The sequence below is a fragment of the Pelobates fuscus genome, chromosome 1, assembly GCF_036172605.1.
Source record: "Pelobates fuscus isolate aPelFus1 chromosome 1, aPelFus1.pri, whole genome shotgun sequence".
NCBI classification, from domain to species: Eukaryota; Metazoa; Chordata; class Amphibia; order Anura; family Pelobatidae; genus Pelobates; species Pelobates fuscus.
Window position 1 is genome coordinate 155,734,198 of NC_086317.1, and position 25,523 is coordinate 155,759,720.

At 43.1% G+C, this 25,523-nt stretch overlaps 1 protein-coding gene across 4 annotated transcripts in view; it reads left to right on the plus strand.

Annotated features, from left to right (window-relative positions):
- The window catches only part of RASSF5 (Ras association domain family member 5), a 103,833-nt gene that overhangs the window by 72,154 nt on the left and 6,156 nt on the right, over positions 1 to 25,523 (plus strand). For 3 of the 4 annotated variants that reach the window (XM_063451080.1, XM_063451088.1, XM_063451097.1), the window contains 2 exons: positions 10,309 to 10,407; positions 11,473 to 11,764. In XM_063451080.1, coding sequence (XP_063307150.1) covers positions 10,309 to 10,407; positions 11,473 to 11,764 — 391 coding nt within the window. Of the gene's footprint in view, positions 1 to 9,186; positions 9,404 to 10,308; positions 10,408 to 11,472; positions 11,765 to 25,523 lie in introns of those variants that run through there. The other variant, XM_063451106.1, reaches the window with a different exon arrangement.

A 25,523-nucleotide genomic window follows, 5' to 3' on the forward strand; every position in this document is an offset into this window, starting at 1 on the left:
GCGGAGCTCTAGCCAGCAGCTCCGCCGGGTCCTCTCGCGAGGTCTGAGCGTTACCGCGATTACCGCGGCAACGCTCAGATCTCGCGAGAGTGAACTCTAGCCTATAGGCTAAAGTTCACTCTCACCATTGGACCACCAGGGAAGGATGGCAGCACGGAACCCCCCCACCCCCCAGACAGAACGGATCCCCCCCCTCCTTCCAGGCTAAAGATAAGAAGGGAGGAGGGGGGATATAACTTTTTTTTTATTAATAAAAAAATATATTACAATTTAAATAAAATATACATTCACACTCACACACACAGCACCCCCAGACACACACACAGCACCCCCAGACACACACACAGCACCCTCAGACACACACAGCACCCTCAGACACACACAGCACCCCCAGACACACATAGCACCCCCAGACACACATAGCACCCCCAGACACACAGCACCCCCAAACACACAGCACCCCCAAACACACACAGCACCCAAACACACACAGCACCCAGACACACACAGCACCCCCAAACACACACAGCACTCCCAAACACACACAGCACCCAGACACACACAGCACCCTCAGACACACACAGTACCCTCAGACACACACAGCACCCCCAGACACACACAGCACCCAGACACACACAGCACCCTCAGACACACACAGCACCCAGACACACAAAGCACCCTCAGACACACAAAGCACCCAAACACACAAAGCACCCAAACACACACAGCACCCTCAGACACACACAGCACCCAAACACACACAGCACCCTCGCTCACACATATACAGCACACTCCCACACATACATACATACATACATACATACATAATATATATATATATATATATATGTATTATATAAATATAATAATCCTCAGTGAGTTAACAGACAAAGAAAATTAGAAACCTAGAATGTGACGGCACATCAAAACACCCTCACACACAGCACCCCTCTTACATACATACACACACTGCGCCCCTCAGACATACAATACGTCCAGAAATATATATATTATATACACACACACACACTACAGCACCCCTCACACTGCACCACTACACACATTACGCTCCAGATACACGCTAGATCCCTTACCCTATATGCACTCGTAATCCTCTACACACACACACACACACACACACACACAATCTCCTATACACACTCTGGGTCCTATACACAGTAGATCTCCTACACACACACACTGCACCACCTACACATACAACATTCTCTAAACACACCCTCTCTACAACCCCTACACACACTACGTCACCTATACACACACACTACAACCCGTATGCACACACTCGCTACATCCCCTATAACACTATGCCCCCTATACACACACTCTCTACAGCGCCTAGCCACACATATTACACCACAAACACAAATGAATTTGACCTATTTACACAATACCACACCACACTCTACACACACGCAATCCCACAAGCAGGCTCCAAACATATGCACCATGCACTTTCCTGGCCCTTTTGTCCTCTGGTATCCCACTTGTGGAGACACCAGAGACAATTTAAAAGCAAACACAGCGCAAGCATGTTATTAAATTTGCTTGCGCTGCGCAGAACAAATTCAAGGCCTTTTTCTAATGCCAGAGCTCTTCAGCGCGGCTCTGCGCATTGAACTAACATGCTCACTTTGAGAGAGGGCGTGCTTGTCATTAGTGATGACAAAACACACCCTCTCTGGCCCCGCCCCCTTCTTAGGGGGCTGCTCTGATTGAAAAATGCCCAGGCCTAATTTTTTTTCCAGTCCGGCCCTGATGGTGCCAGGAGTATCCTGGCACCCACTCATTGTAAGTAGTCAAGTATTTTTGCAATGGTCTGGACTGGGAATAAAAAGCAGTGCTGGAAAATGTTCTACCTGTTCTACCAATCAAAGTATGCAGATATACAGATGGTAAGAAAAAAGTAACACTGAAAATAATAAACATGAAAGAGTGCACTTATAAGACATATAAATAAACAAATGAACTGCTCTATTATAAAGGAACACTCCAAATATATAAAGCACATGCTGATGTGCTTTTTGTGTGAAGAGTGTGTAATATTTTGTTTTTTAAAAATGTGTATTTCAATAAAAATTCACACTTTTATCAGTCTATCTATCCTGTCACACCTCCACAACTATTTATAAAGCAGACAGGGTTTTTTTTTTGTATTGCTTAGTTTAGTTCATTATAGCTTCACCCTGTTCCAAATTATTATGCAAATGACATTTTCCTCATTTACCTAAATAATTGATGTAAATGACAGTCAGCATAATTCTCATGTTATCAACTATTAAGAGTACAATTCAAATTTTGTTGAACAAACCTCCTAGTGATAACAGTATTGTTTTTAAACATAAAAACCTTACAATGCACTGTTCCAAATTTTTACGCACAGCAAGTTTCAAAACACTTTATAGGGTGTAAAGAACTGAAAATTGTCATTTGTTGTGTTTGCAGCATAATTAATGAAATCAAAAGCTATTTCAATACAACTTATAACAACATTTTAACTTTTTAAACATTTTAACAGGTCACGTTACATTTTAACATAGGACCCCTTATTTGATAGCAGCTTCACGAGTGAGTTTTTGGACAGTTTCTGCTTGAATTTGTTTGCAAGATGTCAGAATAGCCCACCAGAGCTGCTGTTTGAATGTAAACTGCCTCCCACCCTCATAGATCTTTTGCTTGAGGATGCTTGAGGAAGGTTCTCAATAGGATTGAGGTCAGGGGAGGATGGAGGCCACACCATGACTTTCTCTCCTTTTATCCCCATAGCAGCCATTGATGCAGATGTATTTTTTGCAGCATGAGATGGTGCATTGTCATGCATGAAGATGATTTTATTATGGAAAGCATAGTTCGTCCTTCGGTACCAGGGAAGAAAGTGGTCAGTCAGAAACTCCACATACTTTGCAGAGGTCATCTTTACACCTTTGGGGACCCTAAAGGGGCCGACCAGCTCTCTTCCCATGATTCCGGCCCAAAACATGACTCTTCCACTGCCTTTCTGACGTCGCAGCCTTGTTGGAACAGGGTGGCCGTCCACCAACTATCCACTACTCCATCCATGTGGACCATCCAGGGTTGCATGGCACTCATCAGTGAACAGGACTGTTTGAAAATTTGTCTTCATGTATTTTTCTGCCCAATGCAGCTGTTTCTGCTTGTGAGCATTGGTTAGTGGTGGCCGAATAGAAGGTTTATGCACAGTTGCAAGACTCTGGAGGACTCTACACCTTGATGTCCGTGGGACTTCAGAGGCACCAGCAGCTTCAAATATCTGTTTGCTGCTATGTAATGGTATTTTAGCAGCTGCTCTCTTGATCCGATGCATGGATCTGGCAGAAATCTTCCTCAATGTGCCTTCATCTGCACGAACCCGTCTGTGCTCTGAATCAGCCACAAATCTCTTAATAGTGCGATGATCACGCTTAAGTTTTTGTGAAATATCTAATGTTCTCATACCTCGTCCAAGGCATTGAACTAGTTCACTCTTTTTGGCAGCAGAGAGATCCTTTTTCTTTCCCATATTGCATTAAAATGGTGCTCTGCTTAATAATGTGGAACACCCTCCTTTAGTAGTTTTTCCTTAAATTAAGCTCACCTGGCAATCTAATTATCACAGGTGTTCGAGATTGTTTTCAGTGATCAAAAGAGCCCTGAGACACAATGCCATCCACGAGTTAAACTGAAAAAAAAAATATTTAATCTTTGTGACACTTAAATATAATTTGCATAATAATTTGGAACAGGGTGTAATCACAAGTGGCAGACACTTTCCCAGAGTTCTTTGCCTGCTTTGAAAATAGTTCTCAGTGCGCTGTAATACAGCTAATTGAGAAGTTTGTGACAGGACGGGAGTTCATATGTTCAGTGAGCAGCCACTGGCCATTCCCCAGCATAGACAATCCTTTTTGTGCCCTGGGTAAATGGGGAGGGCTTTCAGTGTCTGCAGATACTAGATCTGCAGCTATTGCAAGCTAATCTTTCTTTATCTCCAAAGAAAACATGCAAAACGAATTATATGCATGTTTGGGGTTATATGTACTAAATTGTTATATTTGTTTTAATTTTTTCAATACAGTATTCCTTTCTTACTTTACGCAGACAGTGAACCTTTCAACCCCATTACCTTAACATCCTGAGAAAAGTCACGTAATGTGTCTGAAACTTTCAATATATCCCATTGCATGTCTATTTAAATGAACACTAAATGTATTCCTAACAGTATAGTGTTCTAGTAATAAATTAGAAGGTGTGCCTCCTCCCCCCCAATGAAATTAAAAAAAAAATAACAAAAGAAAAAGATTTATCTGTATTTCCCCGTCGCACTGGTCTTCTCAATCTTTATGATCTCAGCCAATCCAATGCATTTTGTATAGTAAAAGAAGAAAATACAAGTTGAGCAGGCACAGTATTGTGGAACACGCATTTGTTTCTTAGGGAATGAAGAGTAGTCTGGATATATGGGGCAATAAGGGGCAGTCACTATTTTTTGTAATGCCTCCATTTCTAGGAAGTAGTAGGGGGATAAGGGGTACCATAATTCTAGTTTCCCTTCCCACTGCCGAGGGGATGGGATATTAATAGCTGCTTACCATTTAGTGAATATGCCCAAACCCAAGCCATAGCAGGTAGGGGCATAAGGGAGGATTAAATGATTTGTTGTTTTTTTTTTTTTAGCCAGGAGCTGGCCAGTCACCACGGTACTTAATTCTCATGCTGCCAAAGTGTATGTAGCTGTTTTTTTTAATTTTTTTATTATTTGCCCATTGGTAAAATTAGGTGAGGTCCCACACTTTTTTCCCCAGGACTTGGGGTATAATAATAATAATTAATAATTATTATGTACACTGCATTGCATTGGTATTCCCCTGACCTTGGATGCTTCCAACCAGTATCTAATAAACAGTGATTATTGGGGGGGGGGGGGAGGAGGGGGGGGAGCAGTGTAGTGTCCCTTTAATGCTGGAACATTGGGTGTAGGATTGATAACACTGATTTTGCTCTCTGGTAGGCTTGAGGTTATGTCAAGATGATGTTATGGAGTCATGTCATGGGGATGCCCAACATGTGGCTGTATGCCTTCCTGCTGAGGCTTGAGGTCACATCTCATAGTAGCTTGAGACTGCAATTAGGTCCCTTAATTTGTATATTATGTGAACAGTGATGGTTGCTATTGTTATGTTATATATTGTGATGCATTGAGAAACAAGAAGACAGGTGTTATAGAAGCAGTGGCATCTTGGATAATGCTTCGGGTTCATATAAGGAAAATTGGCATTAGGGAATGCACTTGATTTTACGTCATTTGGGAATTAAATGTGAACAACTAGTTTATCTAGCAACTTTATGTCAGAACTGTTAAATATATTCTACTTGAATTATACTAAGTATAATTCATTTATAAAGCATCAACACATTTTAGATTCAACATTGTACATTATAACAGTTGTATTGTATTTATAAAGCAACAAAGTATTCCGCAGTGCTGCATACAAAATGCTACACAAGGCAAAAAAGAAAAAAAAAGCACAGGAAGAAGACTACAGGGAGTGCAGAATTATTAGGCAAGTTGTATTTTTGAGGATTAATTTTATTATTGAACAACAACCATGTTCTCAATGAACCCAAAAAACTCATTAATATCAAAGCTGAATATTTTTGGAAGTAGTTTTTAGTTTGTTTTTAGTTATAGCTATTTTAGGGGGATATCTGTGTGTGCAGGTGACTATTACTGTGCATAATTATTAGGCAACTTAACAAAAAACAAATATATACCCATTTCAATTATTTATTTTTACCAGTGAAACCAATATAACATCTCAACATTCACAAATATACATTTCTGACATTCAAAAACATAACAAAAACAAATCAGTGACCAATATAGCCACCTTTCTTTGCAAGGACACTCAAAAGCCTGCCATCCATGGATTCTGTCAGTGTTTTGATCTGTTCACCATCAACATTGCGTGCAGAAGCAACCACAGCCTCCCAGACACTGTTCAGAGAGGTGTACCGTTTTCCCTCCTTGTAAATCTCACATTTGATGATGGACCACAGGTTCTCAATGGGGTTCAGATCAGGTGAACAAGGAGGCCATGTCATTAGATTTTCTTCTTTTATACCCTTTCTTGCCAGCCACGCTGTGGAGTACTTGGACGCGTGTGATGGAGCATTGTCCTGCATGAAAATCATGTTTTTCTTGAAGGATGCAGACTTCTTCCTGTACCACTGCTTGAAGAAGGTGTCTTCCAGAAACTGGCAGTAGGACTGGGAGTTGAGCTTGACTCCATCCTCAACCCGAAAAGGCCCCACAAGCTCATCTTTGATGATACCAGCCCAAACCAGTACTCCACCTCCACCTTGCTGGCGTCTGAGTCGGACTGGAGCTCTCTGCCCTTTACCAATTCAGCCACGGGCCCATCCATCTGGCCCATCAAGACTCACTCTCATTTCATCAGTCCATAAAACCTTAGAAAAATCAGTCTTGAGATATTTCTTGGCCCAGTCTTGACGTTTCAACTTGTGTGTCTTGTTCAGTGGTGGTCGTCTTTCAGCCTTTCTTACCTTGGCCATGTCCCTGAGTATTGCACACCTTGTGCTTTTGGGCACTCCAGTGATGTTGCAGCTCTGAAATATGGCCAAACTGGTGGTAAGTGGCATCTTGGCAGCTGCACGCTTGGCTTTTCTCAGTTCATGGGCAGTTATTTTGCGCCTTGGTTTCTCCACACGCTTCTTGTGACCCTGTTGACTATTTTGAATGAAACGCTTGATTGTTCGATGATCACGCTTCAGAAGCTTTGCAATTTTAAGAGTGCTGCATCCCTCTGCAAGATATCTCACTATTTTTGACTTTTCTGAGCCTGTCAAGTCCTTCTTTTGACCCATTTTGCCAAAGGAAAGGAAGTTGCCTAATAATTATGCACACCTGATATAGGGTGTTGATGTCATTAGACCACACCTCTTCTCATTACAGAGATGCACATCACCTAATATGCTTAATTGGTAGTAGGCTTTCGAGCCTATATAGCTTGGAGTAAGACAACATGCATAAAGAGGATGATGTGGTCAAAATACTAATTTGCCTAATAATTCTGCACTCCCTGTAAATGCACATACTGCATATGATTAACACTTATAATTTTTAAGTGTCTTTGCATAAGTGCATGCTTGAGGAGGAAAAAGCAACTTACTTGTGATCTCTCTCCCATATAAATCTACCAGCCTACCTGTAGAGTTTGCAGACTGTTTATTGTAGCATTTGAAGTGCATTGTGCCTGACTTTGTTGAATTTCCTCTCTCCAGTGCTGTATTTCCGAGTGGAAAGTTTGAGACTTAAAAAATATATATATATGTATACAGTTGCAAGAAAAAGTATGTGAACCCATTGGAATGATATGGATTTCTGCACAAATTGGTCATAAAATGTGATCTGATCATCATCTAAGTCACAACAATAGACAATCACAGTCTGCTTAAACTAATAACACACAAAGAATGAAATGTTGCCATGTTTTTATTGAACACACCATGTAAACATTCACAGTGCAGGTGGAAAAAGTATGTGAACCCTTGGATTTAATAACTGGTTGAACCTCCTTTGGCAGCAATAACTTCAACCAAACGTTTCCTGTAGTTGCAGATCAGACATGCACAACGGTCAGGAGTAATTCTTGACCATTCCTCTTTACAGAACTGTTTCAGTTCAGCAATATTCTTGGGATGTCTGGTGTGAATCGCTTTCTTGAGGTCATGCCACAGCATCTCAATCGGGTTGAGGTCAGGACTCTGACTGGGCCACTTCAGAAGGTGTATATTCTTCTGTTTAAGCCATTCTGTTGTTGATTTACTTCTATGCTTTGGGTCATTGTCCTGTTGCAACACCCATCTTCTGTTGAGTTTCAGCTGGTAGACAGATGGCCTTAAGTTCTCCTGCAAAATGGCTTGATAAACTTGTGAATTCATTTTTCCTTCGATGATAGCAATCCGTCCAGGCCCTGATGCAGCAAAGCAGCCCCAAACCATGATGCCCCCACCACCATACTTCACAGTTGGGATGAGGTTTTGATGTTGGTGTGCTGTGCCTCTTTTTCGCCACACATAGTGTTGTGTGTTTCTTCCAAACAACTCAACTTTGGTTTCATCTGTCCACAGAATATTTTGCCAGTACTGCTATGGAACATCCAGGTGCTCTTGTGCAAACTGTAAACGTGCAGCAATGTTTTGTTTGGACAGCAGTGGCTTCCTCTGTGGTATCCTCCCATGAAATCCATTCTGGTTTAGTGTTTTACGTATTGTAGATTCGCTAACAGGGATGTTAGCATTTGCCAGTGACTTTTGTAAGTCTTTAGCTCACACTCTAGGATTCTTCTTCACCTCATTGAGCAGTCTGTGCTGTGCTCTTGCAGTCATCTTTACAGGACGGCCACTCCTAGGGAGAGTAGCAGCAGTGCTGAACTTTCTCCATTTATAGACAATTTGTCTTACCACGGACTGATGAACAGCAAGGCTTTTGGAGATACTTTTATAACCCTTTCCAGCTTTATGCAAGTCAACAATTCTTAATCGTAGGTCTTCTGAGAGCTCTTTTGTGCGAGGCATCATTCACATCAGGCAATGCTTCTTGTAAAAAGCAAACCCAGAACTGGTGTGTGTTTTTAATAGGGCAGGGCAGCTGTAACCAACACCTCCAATCTCATCTCATTGATTGGACTCCAGTTGGCTGACATCTCACTCCAATTAGCTCTTGGAGATGTCATTAGTCTAGGGGTTCACATACTTTTTCCACCTGCACTGTGAATGTTTACATGGTGTGTTCAATAAAAACATGGCAACATTTCATTCTTTGTGTGTTATTAGTTTAAGCAGACTGTGATTGTCTATTGTTGTGACTTAGATGATGAGATCACATTTTATAAAACCAATTTGTGCAGAAATCCATATCTTTCGAAAGAGTTCACATACTTTTTCTTGCAACTGTATATATATATAGGAATACAAGGCCCTTGGAAGTTGATATACATGTGCACTCTTTACAAACAACATTTTAAACAAGTATTTTTTAAAGAAACAAAACAGAAAATCATTAACATAGTGTGCCTTCTTTCACTCTTATAAAAGTACAGATGTCAAGAGACATTGCACTTTTGTAAAGGTGCTAAGTTACATCTGTCGACCAGATAGCCAGGATGGTGTTCTTCCTGATCACTTGTGTTCCAGCACATAAGAAGCATTGACAGTGTAGAGCGGTGATTGCTTTGCATGCACACGGACTCCCAATGCTTCTCTATAAAGCATTCTATTGACTGGGAGGTCATCAGCACTGGTGACCTCCCGGCAGGTCATGTGGAGCTGCAGTTTAGTGATCATGCAAGCCTCTGGATTACAGGTGAGCTAATTTCTTTTTTTTCTAACAGGAAATAAAGGGCCAGTGGGGACTAGGAGATTCACCAACACTCCAGCATTATGAATAAATGTATTCACATATAATAATAACACAGTATTTAACCATGAAAGGTACATTCAGATTACTATGTCCTGGGAATGTTACTTTTGCACAACATCCAGGAGATGTTACTATTACCCAATTTAACATATAACACTGGAGTGGTTCTATCATCCTAAAACAAGCTCTTAGATTGCTGCATTTGCAACTAAATCTTGATTTAGAAACCAAAGCGGTACGTTACAGATGTCTGTCATCTCCCATGAACACTTGGTTGGGGAGATGAGAAGATCTCACTCCAGCTTAGCATTGTGCACTGTGAGAGAGCGCCAATAGTGTGTCTAACTATATGGCAAAACAAACCACTCTTACAGCTCCCTCGAATTGTTCAGCATCATCTTTTCTGCCAATGCAGCAGTGCAGGGCTATGCAAGGGACCTGTGAGAGTGACCAGTATCAGCAAAAGAGGCACGTACCAGTATTTCTTCTCTAGCACACTCCAATTTATATTATTACACATCTATTGGATGTAACGACTAATAGCAGAGGGCTGTGACTACTTTCCCCCCCATACTATGATCGTTTAGGAGATTATGTGCCTGTAACGGAGGAAATATGACTATGGGAGGAGGAGAGTTTTGGTAGACACTGTCTGTGTGGGGCATATAAAAAGGGCAACTAACAGACATGTACAAATATAGGGAACAAATACGCAAGGGGTATTAAAGACGCCATTGGGGGTAGTATATTATATTGATCTATACGGAGCGTTAAAGTATTATAGGACAGAGGACAGATCCTAGTGAATTCCACCTCTTCACCATGTGTTTTATATCCAAAATTTCCAGGATGCCCCGAAAGAGGAAAAAAAAACCACTACTCAGGAGCTGAGGCAGAAAATAGAGAACTTCAACAAGATGGTTCAAAATGGCCTAATCATGAAAATGGTGAGCTTTTATGTTTAATACTACTTACATACCTACACAAGACCATGATCAGAGGCCATAAAACTGAAAATGTTTCTGTTGTAAAAAGATGGTGGGTGCCACATTAAATGTCACTGAACTTTTGCAGTACAATACCGGTTACTTGGTTACCAGCACTTGTCTGTGGAAATTGCACAGTTATGTGGTAAAGTATATACAGGAAGGGATGTGGCTGAGACGGTTGAATGCACTGAAATAGGTATTTATATAAACAGTACATGACCAAAAAGTATATAAAGAGAGGTTATGGCACTATGGAACCCACTACGTAGCTATAACTATTTTAATTTATTAAGCTGCTATAAATAACCCCAAATAATTAATTTCAATTCTTTATACAATATATTGCATAATATTTAAACCCCAGTAATACTTATCATTTTGATTCCATTCTCCAATAATTCGATAGATAATAAAATTTTGTGGATGAATACATATTCACATGTTACACCATTTTAATCTGACTTTATTTTTATTGCCTGTGTTCCTCATCCATCAGCGAATTCCTCCTAATTTTAAGAATGGATATAGAATATAGACTGTAAACCAAGATGGGGAGTCACTGGGAAAGTGTCTACACTCGATTTACGAGAAGTTTATTCACTTTCTTACAGTGCAATCCAACCATAGTTTATTGTTGCTTTTTATTGTTAAAAAAAATAATGGTTTAAAAAAAAATTGGTTTAAAAAAAATATATGGTTCTGTGGTGGTAATGCACAGTTCTAGTGATGTATATTGTTATACTACAATCCTAGTCCTATACTAGAGAGGCTCTGGTCTACTTTTAAATATACCTTCTTCTAAAGGCTGAGGTTAACTCTACAACTATTTTGCAGAAGATTACACAGTGCATTAGTAAATTATATAGGTGTGGTTGAACATCTCATAAACATCTGAGACGTTGTTCCACATTCACAGTGGGTAAGAGACCATTTTGGAATTAGTATATCATGTATGTCCTATATCAAGGCATGAATAAAAAACAAAACAATAATAAAGCCCCCAATTCTTCTCATTATTTCCAGGCTGATGATGGCACTTATACAGGATTCATTAAGGTGCATTTAAATCTCCGACATCCAGTAACAGTTACTGGTGGCTCTCAGTCACTGTCTAACACGATGAAGGAGGTTTTACCAAATAAGGTAGCAGAAAACAAGACATCATTCTTTCTACCATTGGATGCGGTAAAACAGCTTCATATCAGCAGCGTGACAACAGCAAGTGAGGTCATCAGGGGACTTCTACAGAAATTTCAGGTTCTGGATGACCCTCAGAAATTTGCACTGTTTAAGCAGATGAAGAGAGATGGTCAAGGTAAGATATTTGTGCCCCTTGTTATCATTATGAACATTCTAACAATTGTGGGATTCTACGTATATTGTTTGGGGATTGGCATCTGCACACGCTCCGGCCTAGTCTGTTTTTCATTCTTCGCTCTAGAGGCAGAGGAAGTGGTCTTCAGGAAAGTATATTTTGCTAGCTCATTGAGCAGGGCCCTCCACCTCTCTGTTCCTGTACGTCCAGTTGTCTGGTTACAATGACATGTCTGTTAGTCCACCCATTGTACAGCGCACGGAATCTATATAAATAATAATGGTGCGCTATATAAATAATAATGGTGATTTCGGCAGCACAGTGTGTACAGAGTGACAGTAACTAGAGGCATTTATACCCTGCAATTAAAGCATTTCAGTTCCTGCTGAATGGCAATGTTTTACACTGCATGGATAAAACAAGGGGTTCACAGCACCCAGTGGTCTGGGTATCTAGAGTATCCATTTAATATGTAGTTTAGTCATGTTTCCAGCTTCATACACTGACCAGTAATAATTTTGTCCATATGTTATGGCAGATCTGGTCTACAGATCTGATTCAGTTTGGTTTATCTGTAATCTGGTTTATCTGTGGAATGTAATCTTCAAATAGTGCCACAGATACTCCCTAGGATTGATATCAGGACACTATGATTTTTACTTTTTATTTCAAACTGCCTTCAACTTGTGCTTTGGGTTACTGTCGTGTTTGAAGGTAACCTTTCTCCAGAACTTCAGCTTGTTAACAGACTGAAAAAGGTTGTCCTGCTGTATGCATTGTCCTGTATTTTGTTCCATCTATAAATTCTTCAGTTCTCACAAGATTCCTGATGAAGATCGCTCCCACACCATGAGGCTGTCACCAGCATATTTCACTGTAGGGGAAATGTTTGTTGAGGCATGGCCAGTGTTTTGTTTACACCACACCTAGTGGTTTGAATTGTGGCTCTAATTTGGCTTCTTTTTTTATCTACATTTAAGTACAGTCAACAGTACAAGGCTGTAATAAGAACGAAATGCCAAAATACAAATTTAACAACCATCTTGGTCTCTACTAACAACAAAACGTTCTTCATATATTTTAGCCAAGTCATTTTCACGCTTTTTAAACCAAACTTTAGACATGCTTTCACATGGCTGGTTTTGAGTAATGACTTCTTTCTTGTCAGTCTGCCACACAGTCCACTTTGATGCAGAGCTCTTGAAATTGTTGTTTGGTGCACATTCACTCCAGTCTCAGCCACTGACATATGTAGCTGTTTAACCCTTTAAGGACACATGACATGTATGACATGTCATGATTCCCTTTTATTCCAGAAGTTTGGTCCTTACGGGGTTAAAGTGACTGATGGCATCTTCTTAGCTCCACTCACAAGTTTTCTCATTGCTTGATTGACGGGTTTTTGAGGGCAAACTTTGCTAGACCGTGTCTGAGGGTGTGTGATGTAGCCTACACCTCTCTGAATTTAATAATGAGATGGGACTGAAGTTCTGGAAAACTGTACAGGACTTAACCAGGTTAGGAATAGTAATAATATGTGCAAGCAGAAATTATTTGGGAAAGGATTGTTCAGTAGTATTGAAATTAAAAAGTGATACCAGGGAATAGATGAAAACGCTTTATAATAAAAACTAGAAAGACCATCTGGGCCTGCAGATCTGTGAGGTTTCAGCCTCCTAACTACAGTGGAAACTTCTTCCAGTGAGATTGGAGCATTGAGATTATTCATCTGAGATTCTATGATAGAAGATAATTGCAAAGTACTCTTTAAGTGAGCAGGTAAATACATTTGTGTTGCTTTATCCGTTATGAGAGTATCATTGATTCTCCATGAACCTTTACTGTGAAAAGGTGTAGCCTCTTTCTGGAAGAGGAGAAGAGCAGAATGATCTGACCAATGAATTGGATTAATAATACATGTGTTTACCTTCTGTATTAGATGTTTATCTACTACAAAGTGATCTAAGCAAGAATAGCTCTTGTGTCTGTAATAATGAAATTAGGTCTGTCTTTAGATGTTGGATTGGTACTTTTCCAGGGATCTATAAGTGTGTAAGAATGGCAAAATGTTTAAAAAGAGGATCCTAATAAAGAGAAATGTTCAATAGTAGAAGCGGCGTGGGATCCAGGAGTATGTAATTAAGAGTTGGTGGCAATATTAAAACCCTTTCAAATTAAAATACGATAAAATATCTTTCTTTAAGGTGTATTTTTGCAAAAAGTGGCTTACGGAAGTATATTTGTTTTGTATTTGGCGCATGTAATCTTGGCTATTAACAGAAGTCAAAATAATATAATGTCCTTTTGTGTCAATAGTTTGAGAATAAAGCTGAAATAGTATAAACTTGTGTATAAAGATTGAAACACCATCAGATTTAGTATAACCTGTTGATTGAAAAGTAATAGAAAAATCACATGATGTTAGATAAGGGTGTTTTAAACTACAGCTAAATGTGTTTAATACAAATTATCTGGGGTGTGAATGCAAGTGTGTGAAGCAACCGTTAGTAATCTCGGGTTGTATCGAGCTACTTCTGTTTTTCGATTAAGTCACGGAGCTTTGTCCGAGTACTGAAAGGCATGTTGAGTGAGAAATAGAAGGGGGAGATACGGAGGTAGGGGGGGGGGGGCAGTAAGATGAGACAGAGGTTTGAGGAGAGGGAGGGCTGGGGTGGGGTGGGTGGGGGTTCCATTGCCCGTGCCCATGGCATCGCGTGAATCGTAGCATAGCTCAATCTCCATTCGGAGGGGGGTGCGGGGTTCCTCGTGTCCGCAGACGATCGTCCCTGTCAGAGCTTTGGTCTGCAACATAGAGTAGCCACGGGCGCCATCTCTCCACATTCTTATCCTCGAGACCCAGAAGGGTGGCCTGTATTGATTCTGCTCTATAGATCTCCTCTACTCGTTCCATCCATTGCGTTATTGTAGGAATATTCGTCTGTTTCCAGTAAAAAAATCTTTAATGCCATCTCAGAAATGTAACTAGTTGATCCAAAAAGAAAGCAAAAAACCCAGTTTGACGTGCTTCCAATTTGGCAGCAAATTAGAAAATTCCTTCTAAACCCCAAAAAGGCAGTCAAATATATCCTTGGATCTAGAAGCTATTACCCTAGAATTGACAAAACTAGAAGTGTATTCATACTTAACTGTTGATTTTAGAGAAAAGAAAAAAAGCTATTTAAAGATTTCCCAAAATTGTAAAAAGAAAAGAAAAAGATCAAGCCCCCATGGGCATACTCCTGCGTGCTCCTCGCTCTATAACCAAATATGTCGCATAAGAATTACCCGTGTGTCTCATTTCCTCAATTCCAACTCTATCCTTGACCCTCTTCAATCTGGCTTCCGCCCTCTCCACTCTACTGAGACTGCGCTTATCAAAGTTACTAACGACCTAATCACAGCTAAATCCAAAGGCCACTACTTCATACTAATTCTTCTTGACCTCTCAGCGGCCTTTGATCAGCTCTCCTTCTTCAAACTCTTCAATCACTTAGTCTCTGTGACTCTGTCCTCTCGTGGGTTTCTTCTTATCTCTCCCAACGCTCATTCAGTGTCTCTTTTTCTAATGATACGTCCTCCCCTCGTCCTGTCTCGGTTGGAGTCAGCCAAGGCTCTGTCCTTGGTCCCCTTCTATTTTCTCTTTATACTGCCTCTCTTGGCAAACTTATTACCTCTTTTGGATTCCACTACCACCTGTACGTTGATGACACCTAGTTATATCTCTCCTCCCCGGACCTCTCCCCTGCCATCCTGCAACGTGTCACTGCTTGCCTTTCTTCCATCTCTGACTGGATGTCCTCCCGCTTTCTGAAACTCAATCTTTCTAAAACTGAGCTCCTTGTCTTTCCTCCTCCTAATACTGATCCTCCTCTTTCGCTCTCCCTTCAAGTTTGTGGTACCCACATCAGTCCATCCTTGCAAGTGCGCTGTCTTGGCGTCATACTTGATTCTGGCCTCACCTTTGAGCCTCACATCCAGCATGTTGCCAAATCCTGTAGATTCCATCTTAAAAACATAGCCCGCATTCGCCCCTTTCTTGCACCAGATACTACCAAGGAGCTTGTCCATGCTGTAGTAATTTCCCGCATGGATTATTGTAACCCTCTCCTGATTGGTCTTCCCAAAAGCCGTACTGCACCGCTACAGTCCGTAATGAACGCTGCTGCCAGACTGATTTTCCTCTCTAGTCGTTTCTCTCACACCTCACCCCTCTGCCAGTCCTTACAGTCCTGTATTCTATTGGAGTCAATTCAAGGTACTAATTCACACCTATAAAGCACTGAACAACTCTAGCCCCTCTTATATCTCCTCACAGATCCATAGGTATGTCCCTTCTTGGTCTCTCCGCTCTGACCGTGACCACCGTTGTCCGCACCCATACGGCCAAATCACGCTTGCAGGACTTCTCGCGGTCGGCTCCCTTCCTATGGAATAGCCTGCCTACCGCCATCAGACTCTCCCCTAGTCTTGCATCTTTTAAGAAGTGCCTTAAAACCCATCTCTTTAGGAAAGCTTATGGCCTCCCAGAGTAACCCCTACCTCACATACCTGTCTCTTGCCCTCTCCTAAAGGGCAGCCCACCTTATTTGACTGCAAATTCCTGTCCTAATGTGTTTTACACCCCACCTCCTATAGAATGTAAGTTCAATTGAGCAGGGTCCTCTTTAACCTATTGTTCCTGTAAGTTTATTTGTAATTGTCCTATTTATAGTTAAATCCCCCTCTCATAATATTGTAAAGCGCTACGGAATCTGTTGGCGCTATATAAATGGTAATAATAATAATAATAATAATAGCTGTTGCACATGGTTCTTAATTCTGGAACATGAGCATTATATATCTCAAAAGAAGAGAAAGACAAAGAAAGTGATAAGGCTGTAATATCAGCAAATAAAGTATATTCACACATACAGCAGATTAATATTTTAAAATACTTATAACAGAAATAATACAGGTAATGTAAGCTAAACTTCTCGGGTTCATTAAAAGTAACTATAGTTTTTGTGTAAATACTCTTGTATAGTGAAATATAACCTCTCCTTGATTATACACCTTGCTGGAAGGTAAATTGTCTGTATGATTAACCGTAAGCTGTACTTCATAGAGAAAATAATAAAGTAAATAGAGAGCCCCATGAAGAAGTCAAAACAATAAGAAGATAAAAATTTACAAAAAAAAGAAAATAAATAAAATAAAAAATAGACAAAATTAAAAAGTCACAGTTGTCCAGCCACCAAATATTTCCTTTCCAGCACGCCATAAAGCTCTAAAACCCAGAAATCTGCATACAGGGCACGCTACCGCATCGATGCCCTTTCAGTACACCCCAAGGCAAAACAAACCGAGGCACAAATCTGGGGCCTACAACCACCCGACGCCACAAGGCCTAGAGTCACTCCTCAACACCCTCATTGGAGCACACAGCCCAAGCATACCGGAGCAATCCTGGCTGTCCCCGCTGCCCGACACTCCAGCCATGAAGCGTCATACACAAAAGCCCGACAGTGACGTAGGGGCCAGACGCTCGCAGCCCGAAAGACTGCAACGGATAAGGCCGGTTATGCCACAGCGGCACCTCCCTCAGGGTCAGAAAGCCGGGAACTGGAACCCGAGCAAACACCCCAAACTGAGCCACCGCTAAGCTTACAGCAGGCAGATAGCTTAGCACCAACTATTAAAGGGGACCTTAAAGTACTCCTCGCAGACCTTCATAAAATGATGGCGGCTGACCTCGCACGTGTATGCACGGAGATTCGAGCTAACACTGACCACATAAAGGCAATGGAGGAAGACATCCTGGACGTCCAAACCACGGTGTCCAACCTAGAAGATCCAGTACAACTGCTCAATACTCACCACCAAACACTGTCACAGCGGCTGACAACCCTTGAACTCCAACTAAGGTGAAACAATATTAAAATCCGAGGCATACCAGCGGCAGTAGGGGCAGAAGAACTCCTGCATTACACTTGGAGCCTGTTAGCTGCTGTACTCCTGCCAGCGAGGGTAAAAAAGTTATACTGGATGGCGTCTCCCGAATCACCAACACGGCCAAACCCTCTACCTCTACCGCTGCACCTCCATGATTGACAAAGGTTGTATCATGGCGGTAGTACGGGGCAAAACCCCACTGCAGTTTGAGGACTCCTCGTTAAATTTCTTTCAAGGCCTAACTCGGGCAATGCTGCAGTGGTGCAGAAATTTGGGCCCCATCACGACTCGCCTTCCGGTCCAAAGGAGTGCCTTACTGCTGGGGAACTCAGTCTGCATGAAAATTTAGATGGTCAGTCTGGTGTGAATGCACATCAGGTCACTTGCCAATCATGCAGGATGACCAACCAAGGGCATACTGTGCAGACAGCACCCTGAGCTTGGCATTAAGCTCTACGCTTTTTAAGGACTGTCCCTTAGCACTCACTGGTCCACTCCTTATCCGTATTCCCCTTATGCGAATATTGTTATGTTAAGATCTATTCTCCAGATCTATTCATCTGACTTAAAAAAGCATACTTCTTTGCATAAAGTAATATGCTCATTTAGTAGAGCATTAAGTTTGCTGGATTATTTAATCATTTTTTTTCTTCTAATAGCTCAAATTGTTATTTCTTGAGATCTGCAGCCATAGCACATTTGTTAACTTTAACTTAATGAAGCAGTTTTGGTGTATAGATCATGCCCCTGCAGTCTCACTGCTCAGGTTTCTGCCATTTAGGAGTTAAATTGCTTTGTTTATATAGCCCTAGTCACACCTCTCTGCATGTGACTTACACAGACATTCTAAACACTTCCTGTAAAGAGTCATCTAATGTTTACACTTCCTTTATGGCAAATTGTTTAATTTAGAATTTGTTATCTTTCTTCTGCTCTTTTAATAGCTTGCTAGACCCTGCAGGAGCCTCCTGTTTTTCATTAAAGTTCAATTTACAAAGCAGGAGATAAAAAAAATGTAAGTAAGGTATATCTGATTAAAAATGAAACCATTTCTTTTCATGCAGGCTATGTTAGTCACAGCAAGGGGAGGTGTGGCTAGGGCTCCATAAACAGAAACAAAAGTGATTTAACTTCTAAATAGCAGAGCATTGAGCATGATCTATACACAAAAACTGGTTAATTAAGCTAAAGTTGTTTTGGTGACTATAGTGTCCCTTTAATATCTTTTAGATCTTCATGAAAATCTGAAAGTATAAGCTTGATATCCTCGGCTGTATCTAAAATAATCTAATTCTCTAGGGACCTCCGGTATTCTGGCGCTTGGTTTGAGGCCTCGTTAGAGTCCGCAGCTTCTGGAATTTCTGCTTTGTCTGTGATATAGATGTGATGCTAGAAAACATTGTTTGTTTTGAGGAATCTCTCTCTGATTTTGCTGGCGGCTTATTGTTTATCTAGGTGTATCCAGCTGCTCCTTTGTGTAATGCATACAGACGCCAAGTCTGGTAGTTGCGGTGCACGTCTGTCAACAATGACATCCTAACTCCACTCCAGAGTTACTTTATTATATTGTATACACTGTCTGTTACTATATCCTACTAAGGCCAATCACATGGTAAAGTATGTAATGTAGAAAGTGTCAGCGCTTCAAAAGTTTACCCCTAATTCTTATAGAAAAGGGGAATAAATGTGACTGTATTTTTATTCTTTACTGTAAAGTCTTTATCCACCTTTGTAGTGGTGGATATGCATAAGCCAGATTTAATAACCGTATTTCTGGTGTTCTGGTCAGAAATAAAATGGTGTTGAGAATCGACAGCTCGGTATTATGATAATGTCTTTGCAAATAATATTTCAAGCGGGATAAAATCAAACACGGTTTATTTAGCAAATAATTAAAAAGGATTCTTGTTAAAAATAAGAGAAGTGGTATAATATATAGTAATAACCACTAGTAAGTCCAGTACATGCAGTTAAGCAGTGAGTGTATGGTAACATGGTGAAGTATGCACGCTCAGGTTGAGTCCTATTTTACCGGCAAGGTGTGGTTACTATGGTGACAACTTTCATAGCATACATTTATATGCTTTACTAGCAAGTAGTGATGTTGCAAACATAAAATTTTCAGTTCGCGAATGGCGAACGCGAACTTTCACGAACCGGCGAACCACCGCCATAGACTTCAATGGGCAGGCGAATTTTAAAACCCACAGGGACTCTTTCTGGCCACAATAGTGATGGAAAAGTTGTTTCAAGGGGACAAACACCTGCACTGTGGCATGCCGGAGGGGGATCCATGGCAAAACTCCCATGGAAAATTACACAGTTGATGCAGAGTCTGGTTTTAATCCATAAAGGGCATAAATCACCTAACATTCCTAAATCACAATGGATATGGATTGACACCTGACATATGACATATTGACACCTTGACATATGGATTGACACCTGTCCTCAGAGACCCTGATACACACTGACACAGAGCAGAATAGGGACTGTTCCCCCTACATAGGGTCACTTGGCAGATATGGATTGACACCTATCCTAAGGATCCCTGATACACACTGACACAGAGCAGAATAGGGACTGTTCCCCCTACATAGGGTCACTTGGCAGATATGGATTGACACCTATCCTAAGGATCCCTAATACACACTGACACAGAGCAGAATAGGGACTGTTCCCCCTACATAGGGTCACTTGGCAGATATGGATTGACACCTGTCCTCAGGGACCCTGATACACACTGGGGAGGGGGACCTACTGTCCTCCCCCCGCCCCCACCCCTGCGCGGTGGGTGGGGGCCATGAAAATAATGAGGGGGAGACCTACTGTCCTCCCCCCCGGCCCCCACCCCTGCGCGGTGGGTGGGGGCCATAAATCACAATGGGGGGACCTACTGTCCTCCCCCCGCCCCCACCCCTGCGCGGTGGGTGGGGACCATAAAAATAACGAGGGGGAGACCTACTGTCCTCCCTCCCTGGCCCTCACCCCTGCACGGTGGGTGGGGACCATGAAAATAATGAGGGAGGCGACCTACTGTCCTCCCCCCTGGCCCCCACCCCTACACGGTGGGTGGGGGCCATAAATCACAATGGGGGGACCTACTGTCCTCCCCCCCTGGCCCCCACCCCTGCACGGTGGGTGGGGGCCATAAAAATAATGAGGGGGGGACCTACTGTCCTCCCCCCCCTGGCCCCCACCCCTGAGTGGTGGGTGGGGGCCCTAAATAAAAATCCCCCCCCCCCATCAAAGGTGACTAGAGGTCCCCAAGCCCTTAGTCACCCACCCCCCATCCCAAAATAAGTAACCCCTTACCTAACCCCTTCACCCTAAAAAATAGTGAGGGGGGAATAAAATAACTAACTGTAACGGATCAACTGGCACCCCGACTGGGTACCTCCGTTGAAAGATGCTCCTAGCGCTTCCAGAGGACTCCAAGCACTCCACCAGACACCATAAGCACCGCAGGCTGCAGCTATCTCCCTTCAGAACGAAGCAGGAACAAGCTCTTACAAGTGCTCAGTGATTATAGCAAGGGAATATGCCTAGCATAGCAATCCTTTGTAGCAGATTCCCCCAATAAGAGACAGGACTCAAGTTGAGGGTAAAAATAGAACTCTCTGGCTGCTAGCTTGCAGCCCTTTTTATTAGGTGCTCCCATGAAGGGGAGGGACACACACAGTAACGTACATTAACCAATCACACAATAGTTACATCCCACACATAGCCCTCCCCTCTACCTGTAAACTAATTATCTGTACAATTATCATAGGTAGGGAAAATACAGTTTTTACACAACATTCATAACTCCCAAAATATACATCACATTCGCATAAAAATACATATTCACAATCAATCCATTCAGGGGAATAACATATAAAAAAATGGCATGAATCAGACCAGGGGTTCAAAAGTTAGTAAAAGTATCTTTTGTTCCCCCTGGCTGATTGTATTTTAATCTGGCTCAAACAGTAAAAGTCAAACATCCCCACAATGCATCCTGGCTTCCTCCCTTCTGCCCTGGAGATAATTGGAGAAGAAATCTAATTATCTCCAAAGACAGAGCCAAACTCCATTACCCACATGGCAGACAAAAAGACAGTAAAAGACATAAAATTACATACTGATACATTTAGTACATAAAACACACATTTCTACATATCCCCAGATAGCTTTGATCTGACTGCACATTATTAGATGAATGGCACTCAGATCACATGAATAAGCCTTTCTGCAGGGAAAATAAACAGTTTAACCTGCAGGGCCATAGTCCAAAGGCAAGAGGCGGGCAAGCAGCCCCCTCCAAGGACACGTGGCGAGGTCGGTTTCGCCACACTTCTCCCCTTTGCCCCCCAGACTAACAGGGTATCTGACCTCCTGCCGGTCAGTGCCCTGGTTAGTCCAGCAACCCACCCACGAAGCCCAAACAGCAGTACAGCCCACCCACAATAAATGTTTACTCCACCTGGATAAAGTAGCAACTTGTCCATGTCCAGGTGCCTCACCACGGCTGTGTGGGGAGCTGGTAGACTACCTTGGTGGGTTGCTGAGTGGGCAGAGACCAGCGGTACTCTGCCCTGGTGCCAGCGCTACCACCGAAGTAGCCTGATTGGAGCCTGGTTGTGGGAGGGGGAGACCGACCGTCTCCCCTCTGGGTACACAGCTCTGGGGCTGGGGGACAGGACCGACCGTCCCTACCCCTTGGGCTGTAAGCGCAGAGACTACGGTCCCATCTGCACAGTTGCGGGGCTCAACATCTCCCCTTGGTGGGTTAGGCTGCCGCTGGAGAGAGGGTGTAACAAGCTCCTCTCTCTGGACTGTCCACTGCCGCTGGGGAGGAAGGACGACACCTTCAGCTCCCTGGGGTACACACTGTCGCTGGGGAGGAAGGATTGCACCCTCAGCTCCCTGGGATACACACTGCCGCTGGGGAGAAAGGACGACACCTTCGGCTCCCTGGGTTACACACTGCTGCTGGGGAGGAAGGACGGCACCTTCCGCTGGGGCAGCCTGTAGAAAGTCAGGCTCAGGGGAAGGAAACAAGGGAGGACAGAGGCCAGCGGCGCTCTGCCCAGTTGCCAGCTCTTCTGCTGGGGGGTCAGGGAACAAAGGAGTTGGCTGGGGAGGAGAAATATCACTTACCTCCCCCTGGTACTCCGGCTGCTGCTGGGGGGGGGGAGGTCGATGCTCTCCACTTTCTGTAACTCCAGCTCTAGTTGGGGATCTGGGCCGGTTGCCCAGCATCCCTGTAGGGCCGGTGGAGAGATCTCGGTCCCATCTCCACCTGCCTGCAGGGGGTCCTCCCAGGACCAGTCTATGAGGTCCTCTACCTCGGGTACCTCTGGTTGCTGTTGGGGAGGGAGACCGGTTGTCTCTTCCTCCAATAACACATTCTGCCGCTGGGGAGTGAGACCGACTGTCTCCCCTCCCTGTAAAACATACTGCCGCTGGGGATCTGGCCCGGGTGCCCAGCATCCCTGTAGGGCCGGTAGAGAGACCTCGGTCCCATCTCCACCGGCCACCTCGGTTTCTTCCTCGTCCCACTCTACCTGTGGCTGGAGTTTCTCCCAACGTGCCCACTGGCCTTCCCTCAACGCCCTGTGTTGTAGGTTCCGGGTCACCATGTCCCACACGAACCGCACGTATTTCTCCTCTGGATTGGGTCCGTAAAACTTCAGGTGTAACCCTACCATCGTGCCAAACTCTAGTACGGAGTAGCTATACGCCATGCTTGCTGTAGCCACTGCTGGTTCCATTATGTTGCTGAAGATAAGGATGCTGCACAACTCCACACGTTACCGGTATCTCCGAGCTGCTTCTCCTCGCACTAGGACGCCATCCCACCGCTTGCCACCAATGTAACGGATCAACTGGCACCCCGACTGGGTACCTCCATTGAAAGATGCTCCTAGCGCTTCCAGAGGACTCCAAGCACTCCACCAGACACCATAAGCACCGCAGGCTGCAGCTATCTCCCTTCAGAACGAAGCAGGAACAAGCTCTTACAAGTGCTCAGTGATTATAGCAAGGGAATATGCCTAGCATAGCAATCCCTTGTAGCAGATTCCCCCAATAAGAGACAAGACTCAAGTTGAGGGTAAAAATAGAACTCTCTGGCTGCTAGCTTGCAGCCCTTTTTATTAGGTGCTCCCATGAATGGGAGGGACACACACAGTAACGTACATTAACCAATCACACAATAGTTACATCCCACACATAGCCCTCCCCTCTACCTGGAAACTAATTATCTGTACAATTATCATAGGTAGGGAAAATACAGTTTTTACACAACATTCATAACTCCCAAAATATACATCACATTCGCATAAAAATACATATTCACAATCAATCAATTCAGGGGAATAACATATAAAAAAATGGCATGAATCAGACCAGGGGTTCAAAAGTTAGTAAAAGTATATTTTGTTCCCCCTGGCTGATTGTATTTTAATCTGGCTCAAACAGTAAAAGTCAAACATCCCCACAATGCATCCTGGCTTCCTCCCTTCTGCCCTGGAGATAATTGGAGAAGAAATCTAATTATCTCCAAAGACAGAGCCAAACTCCATTACCCACATGGCAGACAAAAAGACAGTAAAAGACATAAAATTACATACTGATACATTTAGTACATAAAACACACATTTCTACATATCCCCAGATAGCTTTGATCTGACTGCACATTATTAGATGAATGGCACTCAGATCACACGAATAAGCCTTTCTGCAGGGAAAATAAACAGTTTAACCTGCAGGGCCATAGTCCAAAGGCAAGAGGCGGGCAAGCAGCCCCCTCCAAGGACACGTGGCGAGGTCGGTTTCGCCACACTAACCTGTAAAGAAAAACTCAACTTACCATTTGACGTCTTCTTTTTTCTAAAATCTTATTTTTTTCTGCCCCAAAAAAGGGCAAATAAAAAGCCATAAGAACCGACGCAATTTAAAAAAAAATAAATAATAAAAACGAGCGCAAAAAAAAAAAGCAATCTTCACCCATGGAGGGCTCCACGCAGACTGAGCTCTGCAGGGTGGGGGAAGGCTTATAAAGCCTTGCCACGCCCTACAATTACCTATCATTCTGATATTATTTATATATTTATAAAATATTTTACCAGGAAGGATACATTGAGATCTCACAAAACAATGCTTAAGTTGATGCTATTGTGCTAGTATATAGTGTTATTATACGGTCTAATCTTTGTGAGACACACACACAGTCGGACACACACACACAGTCAGACACACACTGTCGGACACACAGTCAGACACACACAGTCAGACACACACAGTCAGACACACACACACACACACTAACACACACAGTCACAGACACACGCACACACTAACAGACACACACATACACACTATCAGACACACACAGTCAGAGACACACACACACACTCACATTAACATTTATTTTTTTTATTTACTCCCCCCCCCCCCGCCTCCCTACCTTTGGGAATGCTGGGGGTGGGGGGGTTCTCCCATTCCCTGGTGGTCCAGTGGCTGCAGGACGGCACTGGCGGGCAGGCTGGGCGGCCGGTGAGGAAGCTCTTCCCCTGAGCTCTCTGCTCAGCTCCCTCGCGCCGCCCACAGAGTGAGGCTGGGAGGCGGAGCCGGAATATGACGTCATATTCCGGCTCCCAGCCTCACTCTGCGGGCGACGCGCGAGGGAGCTGAGCAGAGAGCTCAGGGGAAGAGCTCCCTCGCCGGCCGCCCAGCAACCAGCAACCAGCCCAGCATGTCTGTTAGTCGCAAGGCTAACAAGACATTTGCCTTGGGCATTTGGGGGCGGCGTTTTTGCCGCCCCCTGGAAAATGCAGCCCAA